The 21,875-nt window shown below is 37.0% G+C and overlaps 1 protein-coding gene across 1 annotated transcript in view; it reads right to left on the bottom strand.

Moving 5' to 3' along the window:
• mkrn1 (makorin, ring finger protein, 1) overlaps positions 1-21,875 on the bottom strand; it is an 82,728-nt gene that overhangs the window by 32,365 nt on the left and 28,488 nt on the right. The window contains exons 3-4 of the mRNA XM_078220054.1: positions 19,101-19,342; positions 577-803 (exon numbers count right to left, since the gene is read on the bottom strand). Coding sequence (XP_078076180.1) covers positions 577-803; positions 19,101-19,342 — 469 coding nt within the window. The remainder of the gene's footprint in view (positions 1-576; positions 804-19,100; positions 19,343-21,875) is intronic.

Here is a 21,875-nt window from a genome sequence, read left to right as displayed (position 1 = left end):
TTTCTTAAACATTCTTTAGTATAATTAGAAACTACAGTACTGATATTTGATGATGTGCGGCACAAAGTTGCAGCAGCTCCCAAAAACGTAATGATTTAGAGTTATTACAGTCTGCACATTACAGGTGTTTTTTTTCACAAGTTATGGATGGAGGGAGGTGGTTGGCGTGTGGAGAGGAAACCTACAACTGCAGGCATGTCCGAGATAGTAAGCTTGAACTCAACACGGACTTTGGTAATTTATGATCATAACCACTATATATGGATATATTCCATAAAAGCAAACCAACAGCAAGTTTAAATACAGACTGAAATGGTTCATTTACTAATGCTATCAAGTATTAAGCATGAATAAGTAGTGGCAAAATGGCCACAAAATAAATTCACAAATCTGAATGTTGATGTGCTGCATGGGAATCAGTGTTACGAGCAACTACAATTTAAAAAAATGAAACAGCTTAAGGCTGACATAGATAAAGTACACTTCAAATCTCTCAATTCTGCAACACCACAAATCTCATCAATCCAAATATTTTAAGCTCAACGTAATAGCCTTCTTTTCAGTTCAGATACTTGCCTTTATGTGGTCTGATCTCTGAGAGGCATCAGTTGGATGAAGAACCTGTAAGCCACACATATCACACACATCTCCATGGAGGTACACACAGTTAACACCATATCGACATTCTCCTAAGGCAGCGTAAGGACACATCTGCTTCTTCACATCTTCACCAGTCCGTGGGGCCTCAAAGCTTTCTTCTATTATTAAACCTTCCATTCTTGTTTCATGGCAAATTGGAACAGCTGTAACGAGAATTTTAAAATGGTCCTATAACTAATTACCACATTCTACATCTGTATGTCACAAATATAAACAGTTATAATTTTGATTGTTACCCAGGCTACATTATAAGACAGTCCAAAATAAAATATGGCAGAAATTGAAAGGGCGGTGATGTCCTTTAGGTGAAGCCGGGGGTTTTCATTCTGAAACTTTATCCCCAAATTCAATAAATGTTATTTACAGCTTCTCCTAATTGAAGGATCGAAAAAGAAGCCTACATGAGACCTGTCACATCAGGTTATCTACTGGGAAAGAAAAAAACACTTGCTCAGGTAAATTATGCTGCATCTGCACCGTCAGGCAGCTCTCATAATTAAGGATTGGAATCCTACCCATTGCTGCACGTTAATTCATGCACACCAATATAATGAGAAAAATTTCAATCTAAACAACATGGACCCATCGCAAAAGTTCCTTGAGCAAGTCTTCAAATTTTAAAAAAGCAAAAATGGCAGATATCTATTTGTCCAATTACAAAATGTTGTATTTTTCCTCTAAAGAATGTGAATGTTTTATTAGTAGTGGCTACGGAATGGGTAAGAGGCAGAGACAATTAATACTTTAGATTGTAGGTAGGCCCTTCCTCCAATAGTACTTGTATGCCACTGTTTTCTCTATATGAATAAGCTGGTGGTCTAGCACAGTGGTTACAAACACTCTTTCACATTCCTCCATTTTAGACCACCTTGGGAAGGAACCTTCTAGAGGGAGATATGGAGGGCAGGTCACTTTATGCTACTCAAAACCTCCTGGGCAGTTAATGATCAACACTGAAGTGGGCGAATAAGAAATTTCTTAGCAGTGTTCTACTTACTTTCTGTGCGAGAGGAAAGTAGGAGCACAAGGAAGATAGGAGAAATTATGATACGGGATGTTAAACCTCCTTACAAAGAAGTAAGGAAATCAGTAAATCATTATTTGGATCGGTGTCAGAACTGTTTTAAGGTTGAATTTTAATAAGCCATAAACTGCAGATGAGTCCCATGTGTGCAATTGCACTGTATAAGCTTACCTCTCTGTGCCAACCTAAATGGTCTGTAGCGCATAAGCAATGAAGTTTATTTATTTATAACCATTAATTCCCAAAGTACATGCAAATCAAGTATAGGCCAGGTAAAAAGGTAACAATTCACTCACATCTGGCATTGTATGAGTCAGATAGGTTTCACTCTCAAATCCTCTATGTACAGTATACAGCAGGCATAAAGGTGGGGATTCATTCACGTATGGTGTATATATTACTCCTTTCCACTTGTACCAGAGCTGGAAAATTTCAATCACAACTAGCTGGAGGCGAGTCACTTGTTTTACAGCTCGGGAAAAGCTGGCAGATAACTCACTAATCGCTCATCTTGAATTCTTTAATAATTTTTTGCTGGATCAGATCCTAAATAGCCTGTTGCAGTTCCTTCTGCCACTCAGACTAGTTCCCATCTATAATAACACCGTGTAATATTTTCTGTGGGTTCATCTGCTCTGCTTAAAGTTCAAGCAGAAATGTTTGAATGAAATATTGTTTTAGGAGATTTAGGAAAGAAAGGTTTTATACGATTAAGTGCAGAGTCAAACATTTCTTCCAGGATAGATGAATGCTGCAAAGTAAGCTTGCTGTAAAGCCACCCCACAGTAAAAACGCAAGTATCTCAGAGCAGAACAACCTGCACTGGTGATGGAGGAGCTGATATTCAATTTATAAGGCATCACAAATGAAAACACAAGTTGTCCCAATGCTGCCTTTACAAAGTGTGCAACCAGATGATTTTATTGTCCTTCATAGAATTTGTTTCACTCACACAGCTCAGTAGTTCTCCAGGTTGAAGATTTTGTAAGAAAAGGTTTCAAGGGATATGCAAAGTTTCCTGGGCCCTTCAGATTTTAACTGTACTTGGGAGTGCTTGAAACAATATCCATCCAAGCAGCATTGGTCATAGGATGTTGATTACATATTCTCATTTTCTTTATAAAAATCAACAATCTAATTGATTTTATTTCTAAAACCTTTTTAATTCAAAAAAATTAGCTGCATTAAGATGCTTTTAACATTTTTAGGAAGAATCCAAACTTCTGTATCATAATTTCAGGAGCTAGTTTACAAACCAAGAAAAACAAAAACTTACCGTTTCATTGCTAAAAGTGAACTTCAACACCACTCTCAGTCACTCTGTCTCTACTGTGGGTTTATAACTAACATTTTGGCTCTACATAAAATATTATGTTTAGCTTTCAATACCTTCGTCTTAAAAAAACAACCAATTTACATAATCTAGATTAGTGAAAGTCTGAGCTAAATGCAATCCAGTTGTTTATGAAAGTTTTCTACAGGTTTTTGGACATAAGGCAGACAAGATATTAAAATTCACTTAAAATGGAGTTATGAATTCCAAACTTGCACACTAACATTCATAATACGAATATAGTCGCTACATTCAGAAAACCAGAATTTCATACAACCTGAAGTTAATAGAATACATGGAACTCGAGAGGTTTGATCATTGACTATTGAATGTAATCAGTTTCTGGCAAGTAGGTTAATATGTATTTTTCATTTAATGATGGCTGACTTCTCAAAAGATTAATATTTAATCATGAAAGGTAAACCTTACTGTATAGTTGGATGTTAATTTCTTACCTCACATGGCCCATATGTAAGTTGCAAATACAGCATTTACCTTTGAGGAATAATGAGCAGTTGAATGGTTCCTCCAAAGAGCACTGTCGTCTGCTCCTGGACATCAGGTTGGGGAATTCTTTGGGCAGTGGAAGCATTTCCACTAAACAATATGAAGTCCCATGCAGCTGTTTCAGGGTTATTATATTCTTATTAAAACAGATATTTGCTGAGGTAGTTAACAGTGTGGCTAAAGCTACTCTCCAAGTCCACCACAGTAACAGAACCATACGGAGATGCTTTGCAGGGGCTGGCAGCATCAGGAAAATCTTTTTTTTAAATATAGTAGTAACATGCTGTGTATTTTTTGGATGGTAATTATGATCAGAACAGATGTCCCTTGAAGTTGACTCTGATTAATATTCCTGTCTTTTTCTTCTGAAAAAACCAAGGGTATCTCACAGATTTTCACATCCTTACTTAAGAGTTAATCAATTCCAAGTTACAGTTGGCAGTTAATTTATCTGATAGCTAAAGGACACTCATTGTGCAGTATGTGAAAAGAATAGCGCCATACCTGCCCTAAATCTTCTTCAATTAAATCCTTTCTTGCATACATAATTCATTTTGATTGCTAAATCTGCATTAATAGATGAATCTATCCACCCAATTAATTCATTTGGATCGCCTTATGCTTGGCATTTAACTACCCTTTGGTCCAACCAATAAATTTCACACAACATATGCATTTTTTTGTGTGAACCCCACAGTTCTGGGCAAGACTCCAGCAGAATTCTTCTCTTTTCTGTTAACAAGCTACTTTTAACATCCAGTTGATCATGTTGGCATTAAAGAAGCGACAGTTAAGATTGGATATTTGATTGTAGCCCATTCACAACCATCTACCACTAATAATGAGAACAAAAAGGAAAACCTACAGTAAAAAGTTATGGCCATTTAATTGCTAAGAAGTTCCACTTATGTTCTCTGTCTCACTGTAAAGCCTCTTAAAAGGAGACTGTGGTTTCCTCCCACAGTCCAAAGATGTGCGTGTTACGTTGATTGGCCATGCTAAAATTGCCCCTTAGTGTCCTGAGATGCGTAGGTTAGAGGGATTTGCGGGTAAATGTGTAGGGATATGGGAGTAGGGCCTGGGTGGGATTGTGGTCGGTGCAGACTCGATGGGCCAGATGGCCTCTTTCTGCACTGTAGGGTTTCTATGATTCTATGAGACACATCTTAGTACATTAGTTACTCATTCAATATCTTCATATTCACTGCTAAACGCCCTGACTGGCCCTGAAAACTACTTTCATATTTGTGAAATGTCAAATTTCTCCAAACTAAAATATTCCACATTAAAATTATACTTTTTTTAAGTATTTATAATGGCATTTTAGCTATTTCAATCTAATCAATTAATTTTGGTACCTGAAAATGTAATTAAAATTGAAGGGTATTACGTGCTTTTAACTTCTTGGTTTGCTACATGCAAATACTTCAATGTGATTGGCTGCTTACCTGTTTGTTGATGCACACTAAGACATCCTGTTGACTTGGCACAGATTTAAACAGATCGGGAAAGGGTAAAACCATTTCACAGAGATCACACTATATTTGAGGGCCACAGAAAGCACATGTTTCACTGCTGACTGCAAAATACAGCCTATATTTCAGTTCAATTCGCACACAGCAGGCAGGATTCAGTAATACGAAAATGCCCAGCTTATTTCAAGAGTGCAGTCTGAAACTAGAGCTTCCTCCCACAAGCACAATCTCAGTTACACCCAAATATCTCTTCTTTAAAGTTTCATAAGTTGTTTGCACACAGGTTGCATGTCCCTTTGCATGCAAATACCAAGGAAATTCCAGTTCTGGGTGTGGTGCACAGTGCAGTTCAACTGCTGTTGGATACAACTGCAACATTATTGCTTTTAACGGAGCCACATGCTGAATGTTGTGTCAAATTATTCCTGCCAAGTTCAAGTTACTAGCCTCCAGTCCTGGTTGAATCTCAGGTACCTAATGGTATCCAGAACCTGAAACCAATGTTAAAAGAAATGATGATGACTGCAGGCTCAATTATCAGTAAAATTTTCAGTGTTAACTTTTGATGATTGTGTGTTTATTCTGACTACTTTGGGATTTATTTAAATATATCAGCATTTCTTCTTTAAAAACATTCAAGAAAATTGGTTAAATGCAGGAACCCAAGTATCATCTCAATCTTGTCATCATCGTCATCACAAGGATAGCCATCTCTGGTCATTGCATTGTATCGCCCAACACTCACGGTCCTATTCCTTCTGTGTCACCCTAAATAAACATTCTCCAATCACTTAGAAGTGCTCTTTCAAGCTCTGAACTCTTTTACCCTTGGTCATCATCTGTGCTGTTGATTTGCTCAAGCACTCCCTCAACCATTGATGCCTTTTCCATCAGTAAGTCCCTTATTCACCCCACAACTGTCACTCCCCGCATCTTTAATTCAAGTCCAAATAACTCAGCTCAACTGTTTTAGACATCATTCAGAGCCAGGTCCAGCTGCATCATGCATCCAGTTCTATCTGGCCTCACCCTTCTGCCAAGACTGCCCATTTTTCCAGAATCATTTTGAATGCAAAGATAGCCCCAGGTTATTTTCTCCACCACTGTCTCCTTTAACCTCGCTCCCCTGACCTTGGAAGTGCAAGGAGGTCATGGATTTTTTTTGGAACTGATACCAAGACTATTCATTCAGCTGTATCTTTTTTCATCAAGTCAGACATCTCCTAAGGTTTCCTTTTAGTGGCCCTGAACCTATGTGTCTACCTTTTACTCCTATTATGTCCTCTCCAAGCACATCTCATCCATGAGACCCACCTCCTTTGCTCTCAATCCTATTCCAATTAAACTGCTGACCAAATTCCCCTCTGGGGCCTCCATGATAGCTGACAATGTAAACAGTTCCTTTTCCTCAGTTATATCCTTGTCCCTTTTAACCACTCCATCTGACGAAGGAGCTGTGCTCCGAAAGCTTATGGTATTTGCTACCAAATAAACCTGTTGGACTTTAACCTGGTGTTGTGAGACTTCTTACTGTCCTTTTAAAACTACCATGACCACACACCTCCACAAAACACCCACCCTCAAATCCTCTGTCCTTGCAAACTACTGACTCATCTGCAGTATTTCATCCCTCTCCAAAGTATTAAATGGTTTTCCCCCAAATCTGTGTCCACCTTTCCCACCACTCCATGTCTGAACCTTTCTGCTCAGGTTTCTGTCCCTGCATTGCACAGGAATAGCTGTTATCAATGCCACAAAAGACATGCTCGGTAACTGGTGTAACTCTCCTCACACTTCTTGACCTCCCTGCAGCTTTTGACAGCCAATCACATAATTCTTCAATGCCTCCCATTAATTGTCCAGCTGAGTGTAATTGACATCATTTAGCTCCACTTAGACCCAAATCATTGGTCAATAAAAAAAGCAAGCTCTAGTTTCTCTTCATCATTACACATGGAGTGTCCCCAGGATCTTGTCAATAGTGCCTCATATCCCACATCTATATGCTGGTCCCGAATGGCATGTCAGGTTCCACATATATGCTGATGACACCCATATCTCAACACCACCACTCTTGACCTCTCCAGTGCCTTTAAATCATCAGCCTGTTTATATATATCCAATGCTATTCTGACTCACCCTTCAAAACCTTGAGCTCATCAAAACTCTGCTACCCTTTATACCAACCCCACAAAATTGCACTCACTTATGAACCAACAATGGCTCCAGATCAACCAATGCCACTATTTTAAAATTTTAATCGCATGTTCCAATCCCTCCATAGCCTCATGTTTCCCTATATCTGTAACTTCCTCCAACAATACAAGAGAACTCTGCATTCCGTCAAAGCTAGCTTCTTATATGACCATCATTCTTCAGCTCATTGGTTATGCTTTCTGTTGTTGGCCTCAAGCTCTGAAATTCCCTCCCTACATCTCTACCAGTCTATATCTCTCCTTCTTTAAGACCTTGCTAAAAACCTAGCTCTTTGTCCAAGCTTTTGGTTAACCCTCCTGGTATCCACTTGTTTGGCTCCTTGTCAATTTTTGACTGATTTGTCATTTCATGATTCTGAGAAAGTTGTTTCAAAATTACATTTGTAACAGTGGAAAACTAGTATAGAAATAATAAACTTGGACTCAAACATGGTTGACCATCGAAAAGTCATGGGAGATCTGGGAAAAAGGTACTACAACAGGAAATCTGCAGTTGAACAGAGTTAGAGAGAGTGGAGGAAGCTAGGGGACAAAGTACAAAGGAACTGGAGTAACCCATTCAGTCCCAGAAGCCTGGTACATCATTCAATTAGGTCCTAGTTGATCTGTGTCAGAAATACATTTATCTGATTTAGCTCCATATTCCCAGATAGCCTTATGCAACAAAAAATTCAGTCTTGAAGCCTCCATCTCAATAGCTACAACATTTTGGGGGAAGAGAAATTCAGATTTCTCTTACCCCCTGCAAGTAAACATGCTTCCCAATTTTCCTTCTAAATGGTCTGGGTCAGGATTATAATGATGTGGAGATGCCGGCGTTGGACTGGGGTAAACACAGTAAGAAGTTTAACAACACCAGGTTAAAGTCCAACAGGTTTATTTGGCAGCAAAAGCTCCACTCACATTGTTTGTATCTTAAAGACTTGATTAGCTGTAAGTATTCGCATTCCAAACATTATTCTGTAAATTGAGTAGGTGTCTTTATATGCCCTGTTTGTGAACAGAATTCCCACTCACCTGAAGAAGGGGCTTAAGGCTCCGAAAGCTTGTGGCTTGCTCCGAACGCTTGTGGCTTTTGCTACCAAATAAACCTGTTAGACTTTAACCTGGTATTGTTAAACTTCTTACTCAGGATTATAACCCCTCGCTCTTGATTCTCCATTCCCCGCAACCAGCAGAAACGCTGGGCGGAATTTTACCAGCATGTCCGCCCGACGTTCGTACGACCCCATCCGAGGCCAACAGAGAATGTCGTTTTCCGAGCCTCGCCCGCCCCCAAAATTGGGGCGGGCATGCCGGTTAAATTCCGGCCACTGTATCTCCTCCACAGAGTCCTTTAAACATTTTAAATACTTCACCCACATTGCCCTCAATCTTCTATACAAGTTATGTTTATCAACCAGTCTTCATAATTTAATTTTCTAAAGCTCTAACAATATGAAACATATAATTTAGGAGCAGGTAGGCCACATAGACCTTTGAGTCTGTTCCACCCCATTATTCAAATAGATCATGGCTGATTTGATTGTAACCTCAACCCTACATTCCTGCTTACCCCTATAATCTTCCACGCATTTATTCATCCAGAATCTATCTCGCTCTGCCTTAAAAATACTTAAAGAATTTGCTTCCACTGCCTTTTTGAAGGAAGAGATTTTCAAAGAGACACAACCCTCGAGAGAAAAAAAAAATCACCTCATCTGTTTATTAAATGAGCAACCACTAATTCTAGATTCTCCCACATGGAGGAAACATCCTATTTACATCCAGCCCATCAAAGACCACTCAGAATCTTAAAGGTTCCAATCAAGTCGCCTCAAATTCCAGTGAATACAAGCCTAATCTGTCCAAACTTTACTCATAAGATAACCTGCCCAATCCTGATATTAGTCTAGTAAACATTCTCTGAACTGTTTCAAATGCATCTACATTTTTCCTTAAATGAGGACACAATACTCCAAATATGGTTTCACCAATGCCCTGTACAACTGAGCCATAACCTCCTTACTTTTGTAATCAAATCTCCTCATAATAAACAGTAACATTCTATTAATTTTCCTAATTACTTGCTGTACCTGTATTTGCTTTTTGTAATTCATGCAGTAGGACGCCCAGATCCCTCTGTACCTCACAGCTCAGCTTTCTCTCACCATTTAAATAATAAGCTTCTTTTTTATTCTTCCTGTCAAAATGGAGAATCTCACATTTGTCCACATACTTTATTTGTTCATTGTTCACTCACTTAACCTGTCTTTTTGTAACTTGCATATATTCGCTTCACAACTTACTTTCCTACCTATATTTGTGTAGTCAGCAAATTTAACAACCTTACCTCCAGTCTCTTCATCCAAGTCATTTATATAAATTGTAGAAAACGTGAGGCCCCAGCACTGACCCCTGTGGCACACCATTCATTACATCCTGCCAACCAGAAAAAGACTCACTTATAGAACATAGAAAAAATACAGCACAAACAGGCCCTTCGGCCCACAAGTTGCGCCGGTCATGTCCCTACCTACCTAGGCTTATATATAGGCTTACCTATAACCCTCAATCCTATTAAGTCCCATGTACTCATCCAGAAGTCTCTTAAAAGACCCTATCGAGTTTGCCTCCACCACCACTGACGGCAGCCGATTCCACTCACCCACCACCCTCTGAGTGAAAAACGTACCCGACATCACCTCTGTACCTACTCCCCAGCACCTTAAACCTGTGTCCTCTCGTAGCAGCCATTTCAGCCCTGGGAAAAAGCCTCCAAGAATCCACCCCATCTATACCTCTCAACATCTTGTACACCTCTATCAGGTCACCTCTCATCCTTCGTCTCTCCAAGGAGAAAAGACGAAGCTCCCTCAGCCTATCCTCATAAGGCATGCCAACCAATCCAGGCAACATCCTTGTAAATCTTCTCTGCACCCTTTCAATCATTTCCACATTCCTCCTGTAATGAGGCGACCAGAACTGAGCACAGTACTCCAAGTGGGGTCTGACGAGGGTCTTATAAAGCTGCATCATTATCTCCCGACTCCTAAACTCAATCCCTCGATTGATGAAGGCCAGCACACCATACGCCTTCTTAACCACCTCCTCTACCTGCGAGGCCGATTTAAGAGTCCTATGGAGAAGTCCTAACAGGAAAGAGTTGACTTATGTCAACTCTTTCCTGTTAGTTAGCCAATCTTATATCAATGCCAATATGTTACCCCCTACACTATCAGCTTTTATTTTCCGCAATAATCTTTGATGTGGCACCTTATGAAATGCCTTCTGGAAATTTAATTACAGTGCACCCACCAATTCCCCTTTATTCAGAGCACATGTGACTCCTTCAAAGAACTCCAATAAATTGGTTAAACATAATTTCCCTTTCACAAAACTATGTTGACTCTCAAAGTATCTTTTCCACACAAAAGGGAGTGGAACTCGAAAACTGGAATTTGCTCCTCTGGAGGTGGTAGGTGCTAAGACAATCAGAATTTTCATAATCAAGACCGATAGATTTTATAAGGCAAAGATAACAAGTGATATGGAACAGAGTTGAGTAAATGGAGTTCGAGTATGAATCATCCAAAGTCTAACTGAATGACAGGACAGGCTCGAGCAGCTGAATGACCTTCTCCTGTTCCTACATTCCTGAATACTCAGTATCACGCTAACAATCTTTTTGTTTAAATGGTCATGGGAGGGTAACAGAAAAGAAAGTGTGTCCATTGGTTTAACCTGAAACCAATAAAGTTAAAAACCAACTATGGCTATCAATTTATTTTTGTACCAGCAAATAGATACCTATTGTCCCTCTGCTAAGTATATATGTTAGTCCCTTTAAGCAATGCATAGAAGATCAAAAGACAATTTATGCTCTGTGAATTGTAATACGTTGTATCACTTAATACGTGCTATATTATATCTTACACATTTAAATAACTTGCAAACTAAAGATGGGGGGTGATCCATGACATGCTAGAAATGTATGTTGTGCCAAATAATAGATTTAATAAATTTGATCAACAAAAGTACCTTGAAATTAATAATGTATTTTATATTAAACAATTAACTGACATTGTCTAAACTTTTGAAGTTCAACTTATTTTATGAAAAAATATGAAGACGTAAAAGTCAGATTTCAGTTTTTCACCGCCAACGGTATCTAACCGCCTATGAAAGCATACTTTTTTAAAAAGCTCAGATATGTTATCCCTGGGCCTTCCAACTAATGTTGCTAAAGGTCAGGGTGGGTGGCTGGCTTCTGTAATTGTACTTTTTAATAAGTTAAACTTGCACATAAAAACTGCCCAACAGAAACTCTCATTTCAAATGATGCTTCTTGCAAGGAGATGTCAGACTCCTGCTTGCTTTTTTACGCTCTGTTACTGTGATAAGTAACTGAGTGACACAGGGGATTGAAATTGTTCCTACTGGTACCTGACATGCACATTCAAAATTACAAGTTTAATGCTTCCCCCTGATTCAAAATGCTATCCATAAGCATTGTGAAATTTTAGCATTGAAGCACAACACAGCAAATTAAGGCAGTGTTTCTTTCACGTAAAGATAAATTGTATTGATCAGTTCAATTATGTTAATGCTAAATGTATATTAGCATATCTGATCTGATAACCCATTTCATCTCTAAATATGCAATTGCATTTTTTTAAATCTTTAAAATATTCCAACTGATTGGAGCAGCCATCAACAAGATATTATTTTCTACAATATTCTTAGGTATTTCCATATCTACTACAATGATTTACTACAATGCAGTACAAATTTCCAAATGCAGAAACATACACAGAAGAAATTAATTCAATAATTTATTACATGGTTGCAGACAATTATTGCAGACCTGTTAATTATCACATTTGCCGAGTTATCCAGTTATGCTCTTAGATATTCAGGAAACAACTTTCTGGATTTTTCAAACTGTTATCCTTTTTTCTATAAAGCAATCCAATTTAACTAGAGTAATTTTACATCTAGGAAACTGGAACATAGCTTTGGAACTGAAAACTGATCAAGTTAGACAGAGACAAAATATCTTTTGACACCTGATCAATTAATATTGTTTAGTATATGAAACAAAGAATTAGTATACTTTTTCTGCTGGTTAAGGAACCATAAACAAAATGGGATTATCAGAGGTTGAGGTAAAGCAAGAAATGTTACAAACAGATCTATTGAGTTCTAATTACTGTTATAACAATATAGAAAGTATTGGAAAAATTCAGCAGGTCTGACAATATCTGAGGGCAGAGAAACAGAGTTAACGTTTCCAATCCCATGTGATTCTTCTTCAGAACTGAAGACAGGTAGGAATGTGATGAGTTAAAACCCACAGATGCTCCCAGACCTGATTTTTCCAGTATTTTGCTTTTATTTCAGATCGCCAGCATCCGCAGTATTTTGTTTTTAATCATACACAATACATGTTTAGCTAAAAATATGCTAAGTGATAGTATCATAGTGCCAGTATTATTCTGTCATTATTGAACCTGTTCTTTTTGTTTCTAATACATAGGAAAGCTATAATAGAATTCTCTTTTGAACACCAATGTGAATAATCTAATATGATTCTTCTTCAAATGCTTATGCGGCAAACTATGTGGTGTTGTCATTCATGAACTGCAGTCAGCTGTATATGGAATTATTCAGCGCGTTGATAACAATTGTTGAGATGCATAAATAATGGCCGCCTTCTGTGTTTGTAAATTTCTATGATTCCATTCCTCTCCCAACACCAGCCAGTGACTGAACTAAAGTTGTCTTCAAGGTATTCCAAGGCCTTCAGGTCAAGGCCAAAGAAGTTTTGTCAGATTTCGATCCAAGGACTAGGCAGCTTTATTTCAGCATATGGACTTATTGCTTCTTCGCAAAGTCTATCTTGGGTAGGAATTTGTTTAATGTTATTATCCTATTAAATTGTACACTGCCTTTTCAGCACTTTGCTATCAAAAGTATGCAAGAACATTGATTTATGAATTTGAAGCACCCCGAATATGAAGTAAACTCCCAAGCTCAGGACATAAGATAGGAAAGACCATGGCACAATCATTTCAACCAGCAATGGCATGATTCATCAGAAGTCTTTCATACATCTTGCCAATTTCAACTCTAGTTTCTGGTGCACTCGTGAGTTTCTGATCAGATATGCATATATCTATCACCTCACTGTTTTAAGGGTGTCGACTCTACTACATTTTGGCACTTTACCGAGCCTGGATTAACGATAGGCATTTGGTCAGTGGTCACAAAAGTCAGTTTTCAGAAAAGAATTAGAGTAATAGTGATTTACTTCTTCCGCTATTGTAGTGATCTCATCCAAACTGAACATCATACATTGTTTGTCCAGACAAAGTCTTCTTTTGGCTTGACATTGAACAGTGAAGGAAAGTTCACTGAACTCATTATTTTAGATTCCTGATGAACAGCCCAGAAGGTATGCAAGTTACACCTCAAAACTTTTAAACCTAGTAAACCAAGCAGCTGCATCCACTCATTTTATCAGCCACTAGGGAAGTAGAATAATGCAGATTGAAACCTTGCAGGAAAGTTAAAGAGTGGACTTATTTAAATGTTAAAGCAAATAATTAGGGTCAGTACAAGAAAGTCAACACAGTCATTATTGCTGCAGGCTCACATATATATACACAAAATAAGGAGTTGATATGACTTATCGCGCCTTTTGTATAAATGACTGTTTGCCTTTGTTCCGATACCCATATAAAACAGCTCAAGGTCTACAAAAATGTGTACAGTTAATTCATCAAAATGTAGAAATGATTCTAAAATATACAACTGTTAATCAATTTTATATTTTCGAACGGACAGTTTTTTGAGAAGTCAGTTGATCACAATAGTTATCCATGAATAAATGGAGAACAATGGGATATCCAGGGCTAATTACAATGCAATAATAAAAATCAAAGTATTAATTTAAACATTTTTCACTAATAATACAAGATTCTAATCTGAAAAGGATCCAAATAAAATTATAACCGAAAAATAACAATGGAAAGGTATAAAAGTGACACCCAAACTTGGAAAACAATTTGTCTGAAAATGATTCATTATTGAATACACAATTGTAACTTAATGTGGTGTTTTAATTCAGTTTCTGGCTTCCCGTGTAGCAACTCTCCCAAATGTTCATGTCAATGGCATATAACTTGTTACTGGATTAACTGTCATTATTGAAAAATACAGACAGTAATTATATTAGACTGTCTTTGGATCACAGTAACCCAAACAGTAGCTCTGGTAAAACAAAAATAGAACTTCACTGCATCATATTCATAAATAAAAACTCTCCACATTCTCTGGACCTAGCTAAAATACTGTTTATAGGGAGTAGATTTTGAGAAGCAGAACTTTAACAGTTCCTGTTTTAGTTATTGTTTGTTTTATTGAAGTGATTTAGCTGTATTTACAGAGACAAGATGAGGAAATCTTGGACTACAACTTACTGTGGTTAATAAAATCCATACTGTGGATCATTACACTCTTTATTGCAGTCTTACACTTATATAAAATGGTGATAATTCAAAATTGTATCTTCATGTCACCAGACTGGATTCAATCACAGAACAGATTATATACAGTAGCATTTACAAGAAAAGCAAAAATCTCAAACACGTATTGAACGGTCTTTAACCTTTCCCCTGTAAGTTTGGCTGCAACTCCCCAATCCAACTTGTAAACATTCCTTTTTTCTAGTTAGTATCAAACCATTTGTATCTGATAGGATCCCACACCCGTTCACCTGACTTGTGCCAAAACCAGTACAATGAATCTGCAACTTCTCTCTTGCCCTGTGTGTTGAATTTATCCAAAATCACCTATACCTGTAACTGATTACAAATGCCATTCCTTTCTACTGATGGACTACGAGGAGAACCGTTTAAAACAAAATGAAACCATGAGGAAAACATAATTTGAAGTAACTTAAGATTTGAAAAAATGCATTAAACAAAAGAATTTTGAATAATGTAAAGAAAATTCCGAAAGAACCAAAGTATCGACTCCATAAAACAAAAGGGATGCATTTAAATACAGATTGGATTTGGCTGCTTTCTATAAATGGGTTTTACTGCCACATCAGGCAAGGGACTTCATTCAGTCCTGATTGGTCAGCAGTGCAGGCAAGAGGTCATAAACCAACTACAAGCTATTCTGTTTCACTTATCCACAAGGCAATGGGAGGAGGGATGACAGGGAAAGGGAGCACATAAAAGCGAACGTGCAAAAATCAATTAAATGACAAAATATGATTAAGTGCATTTTTGTGCAATTGTGACTGAGTTGACGCATGGCTTTTAATTCTTAAGATATGAATCTCTTACACAAAATACAAGTTATCTTAAATATTGATACATTATAATTTTAGTAGATATAACATTACTTTAAATTAGACAGACAATAATAATTGAGGTACAGCAAAATAATATGTATCACAAGAGCAAGTTCAAAAGCAAAGTGGAGAAGCATTCCACACTACAAAATACCATAGGGTTCAACTACAGCTCGAAGGCAAAGAAACTCTGTGACTTACCCATACACAGAGAAATCAGTAACGTGAAATAATTCAGATAAGGGGCTAAGTGGGGTGAAGTGTGACCAAACAACAATAGCACACATGATTACAACCGATGGTGGCTTGATTGCAGTCCTCCATTTCAGTCCAACTGTGTGTCCTTATTTACAGCTTGCTGCAATCCTGCTTGTGAATCAATGCTCCAAATGCCAGCTGCTAAATATATGTAACCATACGTGTTTGCGTGTTTGTGTATTATATAATTTTGTCATTATGGAAACAAATTCATTTTCAAGTATTCTATCTCGTCAAATTAAATGTTAACACCTCAACAAGTTACAATTGGCCATTAAATGAGTAAATTCATTTTATACTGACTCCTTAAAAGTCTTACCAAACTGAAAATGATCCTACTCAAAATTGCATAACCAGCAATTAATTAAAAGCAATGGTGCTCTATGAAAAAGTTTAAAATATCAAAAATATGTAGAGTTTGATATATTCCCATGTGATTTTTACATTTCAATGATGACTGCCTTTTAGATTTCCTCAGTGATTTCTGCGGTTAAATCTGACTAAATGGTCTGAAGTTTGGTTGATCTTACCTCACTCCCTCAATATTTAAAGTGGAAATTTAAGTTAAAATGGAGAAGTACATCAATTGCAAATATGCTGCTCCCTTCTCATGTGTATAGTTCATATAAGATTAGAATATGTAATCAAAATGAACAAAAATATCTTAAATAAGTTTATTCATTGAAAATAACCACACTCGTATCTATCTCTTCATATTAAAATTCTAATTCTATAAGGTCACATATACTTCATAAAACCTATCATAAGGATGCTGCAGTAAATAACATGGACATATAAGCTAATACAATTATTTTTAATATCAAGATTTAATTTATATATACACTCTCACAAAAATCAGGCTATGAGTAACTACATATCCAGGTTGCCAGTTTCAAAGTGACATTTCAAGAAGTTGGCTACCTCTTGGTTGGGGCAAGTGTGTAATATACAAAAGACTCCCCAAAAATGAAAAGAGTGCATTTTTTAAAGAAAATAAAACTGCTCTGTCAAAATCATTTGGTTATTTAAGAATTGTTGATATCACAATTCTATTGTTAAAGATGTATATAAAAATGTATGTACGTAGAGAAAAAAAAATTCACAGAACAGTGCTGTGGTAACTCTGCCATCTTGAAACTAGGTCAACAACGGAAAGATGGAGCTGCAGTTTCCCCTCCAGATTTCAACAGCAGCACATGTTTACAACCAGGTTTACTTCAGTACCTGACCATCCACAAGCAGTCACACAGGATCAGGCACTTGAGAATCCTTTTGGGAGAAAGGAAATATTGTTTAATTTATCTATCATCTGATGAGGAATTTTAAGAAATTATATTTGAACTGCTCATTAATGTTCATTAACATTAATACTCCTGGACAAAAATTTGAGGTGATTTTCAGATGTTGATGGGTTTTCAATAAAGAGATCTCCAGACACAAAGAATGTGCTTTGATGATACATAACTGAAATTATGTAAATAAAGTTCTTTAAGTTGCAACCATTTTTCTTGAGCGCTTTCACTTTAAAAAGTAGATATAATTTTGGATGCACTGTTCTTAAATTAATCACTTCGGAAAGTTTTTGTAATAATTTTTATACTTGATTGTACAAAAGGCTTTGCTATCACAATTGTGGACCTAAATTTAATGAGGGGTCAATATCTTCTCAATAATTATGCAGTTACTGCTAAATTTCAGCAAAAAGGCCGGTGGTTTGAAAGAATAACTTATTAATATTAAGTTTCAATCTGCTGCATGACACCCCAGGAGGGTGGGATTGTAAATGAGCTGTTAAAAGCTAAATTAAGCTGCCCCATATGTAGTGACCGGAGCAGATTTTGTGATGTTAACTATTTAGAACCAGAAATACAGCAACTCCACTAAATGGCAGAAGCTCCAAACAGTTGCAGTATATAAGAGCCACTGGAAAAGTTACATTTTAAAAATTACACGTGAATAAAGTTCCTCCTTTCATCATTTGAGACATACACACTTAAGAGCCACCTCATCCCTTAAAAAAAAAAGCTAGTCCAGACTTTGCAGCATTCTCACCAAACAGTTGAATAAAGAAAAGTCCTTTGGGGAACAGAACTAAAATTTAATATGATTCATCAGCCACTTTATACAAATGACTATATGACACGCACTGATAGCTAAAACATATATTCCATAAATATTACTTCTATTGACATTGGTAAACATGTCTACTTCTAAGTTGGTTAAGCAAAATGTAGCATGGTTCATAAAATCAGAAACAATAATTCCTGTTTTCAACAAAAACCCAAAATACATTTATTCAGCACAGCACCCAGTAACATACAGGTGGTTAAAGTGACTGATGTCCTTGTGCCTCCCTCATTTTTGATACTTCCACAAATTTGTCAGAGTGTGTTGTTCCATAGGTTCTACTTAACAAGGTAAAGCAATTCTATGAACCTAAAGATATCTGACATGCAGCGATTCCCTATCCTGGTTATAACATGCTGTACTCTGTAATTATTGTAAGCTCTCATGGTTTCCAGTGTTGTCTTCCTTCTGTATTCTTACAGAAAATCAATTAAAATATCATAAAATTCAGGGAAAGATACCAGGAAGTAAACACTATACTTAAAGCATTTCTCCTTCCTCAAATAATTGAACATTGCTTAGCAACTTTCACCAAATATGGATTTTGGGAAGGGTTACAATTTATAGTTTAATCCTTAAAAGTTTAATGTTATTTTGTACCCTGAGGCTGAGGGCGTCTTCCGCTTTGACTTTATATCAAAGTTACATTATTTTGCATAAATGTGACTTTTCAGAGGAACGAAAACAGCAGAACCAGTTAGTGGTAGGAAAAAAGCAGGCGGCCATTCCAGGATCATTGTAAAACCAGCTCTTCAAAAAAAAACATGTGTCTTACCAGAAAAGGAGAGAGGCAGCAGAAATAAAGGGGCAAGGAAACACAACTTACCTTCATAAATCTAACATAGATCAAATTGTGCTGTTTTAGTTGCAACATTGTAACCTCCATTTTCACAAAATTTGAGCAAGGCATAAAACTAAAAGCTCTTTTGAAAAGGAAATCAAATCTGAATCATTTACCCATTCCTATACAGGTAGCCCTTGTTCATTTTGTAAGGAAACAGATAGGGAACTGCTTGGTACAAGTTATTGTAAATAATTCCGAACATTGGAGGCTCTATAAAGTAAACTGAAAAATACTACAGTAGATTGTTTTGTGATTTTTTTTGTTTATTTTGTTAAGTATCAAGCACGTAAACATGTCGAATCAGCTTACTTCGTCCACAGTATGGCTGTCCAGGTATAAACTCTGCTGCATTAACCCAGTCCTCCAGGTTTGAGCTTGATGTTGCAGGGTTGGATTCCTCAATCACTGTTTTTGTGCTCATTTCACCATTTAATTTGGTAAGTGGAGTAAGTTTAGTAGCTGATGCGGTGGCAGAATCCTTCGGGATCAATGGCGTAGGACCACTCTGAACCTCCGACAATCCTTGGTTTGACGGCTTCACGTGGTCATACCTGTATATCAATTAGGGATGTTACAATTAATGCAACATCATAAACCTGTTACAACAACCCTTTTTCTTAGGAATATGAATATAGAAGTAGGTCACCCAGTCCCTCAAGCCTGCTGTGCTATTCAATTAGATCATGACCGATCTATACCTCAAATTCACTATCTGCTTTTGTTGCACATTTCTCACTAGCCGTCTACAGTACAAAATTCTACTGATCCTAGTCTTGAAATTTTCAACTAACTTGGGAAATATACCCACTACTGTTTGCATGCTAAGTGCTTCCTGATTTCACTTCTAAATAGCCTAGTTCTAACTTTATTACTCCTTCATGATCCAGATTACCCACTTCACTGTAATGAACAAATTGAATACATGATCACCCAGCAACCTCCTAAACTAAGGAAATACAAGTCAAGTTGTCCTCATAATTTAATCTATAATCTGTTATAATTTTGGTAAATCTGTCTTGTGCCCCTTCCAAAGTGGAGTATGTTTAGTAGACATCTTTCCTGAGGCTTTCCTCAGTGCTCAGGACTGAATGCATTTAATCAGTTAGGGCCTGCCAAACAAATGAAATATCATGTTTTCACTTTAGAATTCCAATCACTAAAATAAAGGCCAACGTTCCATTGGGGTTTTTTTGATTATTTCTTAGGCCTGTGCACTTGTGTAGAAGAACATCTGAATCCCTTCATTCATCCATAGCACCTAATCTTATCATTAAAAAATATGCCAATTTATATTTCTCAAATGCAAAGTGGATGATCTCTCAGATCTCCACATCAAACTCCATTTGCCAGTTCTACCCACACACTAATCTATGCCCCAATTTTAATCCACACAATTTACTGCATCTGCTAAGTTAGTGTTACCTGCAACTTGGGTATTACAACAGGGAAAGTAGGAAATTACTTTTTCCAGTTCATTATATAGTGAAAAGCTCAGAATTCAGCAAATATCCTGAAGGAACACAAATTGTTATGTCCTTATGAATCGTAGCAGATTTTATGTATTATACTCTTTTCTGCCTCCCAACCAATTATAAGCCTATGTTACAGGGTCCCATTTCTGTTAATAATCTCTTGTATGGAATCTGCCTCCTGGACATCCATATAGACAACATCAATAAATGTTCCTTTATGTACCATCGCAGTGACAACATTTTCAACTAGATTTATTAGACATGCCCTATCTTTTGTAAGTTCATGTTGACTCTGATCAGATGATGATGCAATGATTGGGCACTTGAACAACTGCCTCTGACAACTAATAACATCTTCACAATCGACATTACACTGACAGATCCTCTATTAGCCAGTTTCTCTCTTCCTTCCTAAATAATGGACTGACATTTGCAATTTTCCATACCCCAAAAGATAGCACAATTCCTGAATCTGGAAAAAATTCTGACTAATGCATCTGCAATTTCTCTGCCCATTTTCTAATGCCCTAGAGTGGGAATCATCAAATCCTGGAGATTCATTCTAATTATTTAATCTATATTTTCTCCTTTCCTTTACTATTCTTAGATTCCCTTATAACACCTATTATTTAGCGTTCTTCCTCCATGGATATAATGCATTTAACAAGTCTTCCTTTTCCAGTTCAATCTGAAACATTAACTGTTTCTTTCTCCCCAGATGCTGCCAAATCTAATACAGACCTATCGGGCTCAATAGCTCAAAGGTTCCCAACCCTCTCTTATTAATGCTGAACTGTTATCTGTAACTGTACCCATTCCTGCTGGTTTTTGATCCCTCCATTTAACTGTGGGCTGAATTCAAGCAATATTGCAAGCATACATAATGTGCCATGAGGAGGTACTAAAACAATTTGGAACTTTACTGTGTATGCAGTACTCTATTTACTCCTGAATCCATCCTGAAGTATAAAGAAGCTGATCATCATCAGGAACCCGTACAGAACCCGTACAATGTTTGCAAATGTGACTTGGCTACAGATCTTACCTAATGCAATTCGATCATTTTTTCAAAAAACAACCCAATTAAACTGAACCGCAAAGCTAAAAATTGCAGATTCAAAACTAAATGTCACTAACATTGTAGCCTTGCTATCACTTCAGGAATATTTTCTAACAAGTCATTGATACCAGGAGATTACCTCAAATGTTATTTTTGCGCTTACAATTAACTTTGTAGCATAGAAAGGATGAGAGATTAAAACAAGGGCTGAACAATCACAATTCTCAGTGACCAGCTGATTTGAAAGACATCCTAATGATAAATCTCCCATTTCAAGTTAATATGTATTCCTGCCCTGCCTTATTGATCGAATTGATGATGTAAAACTGTTGCCTGAATAAGCGAGACAGTCAATTTAATCAAGGAAGAGTGGTTTGTAGCAATTTTTATGTAGTGCAGAGGACATATTTCAATCGCATAATTATGTTACAAGCAACAGCTTTATGAAGTAAGCCTACCTATAACATTTAGTGACAAACTAGTAAGTAACAATGCATACTCGTATCCCCAGGCACCAGGAATTTCACTGAGGAACACATTAAAAACTTAAAT

The sequence above is a fragment of the Mustelus asterias genome, chromosome 9 (genome assembly GCF_964213995.1).
Source record: "Mustelus asterias chromosome 9, sMusAst1.hap1.1, whole genome shotgun sequence".
In the NCBI taxonomy this organism is placed as follows: Eukaryota; Metazoa; Chordata; class Chondrichthyes; order Carcharhiniformes; family Triakidae; genus Mustelus; species Mustelus asterias.
The sequence above is the reverse complement of the archived record's forward strand: the minus strand, read 5'-3'. Positions and strand labels throughout refer to the sequence as shown.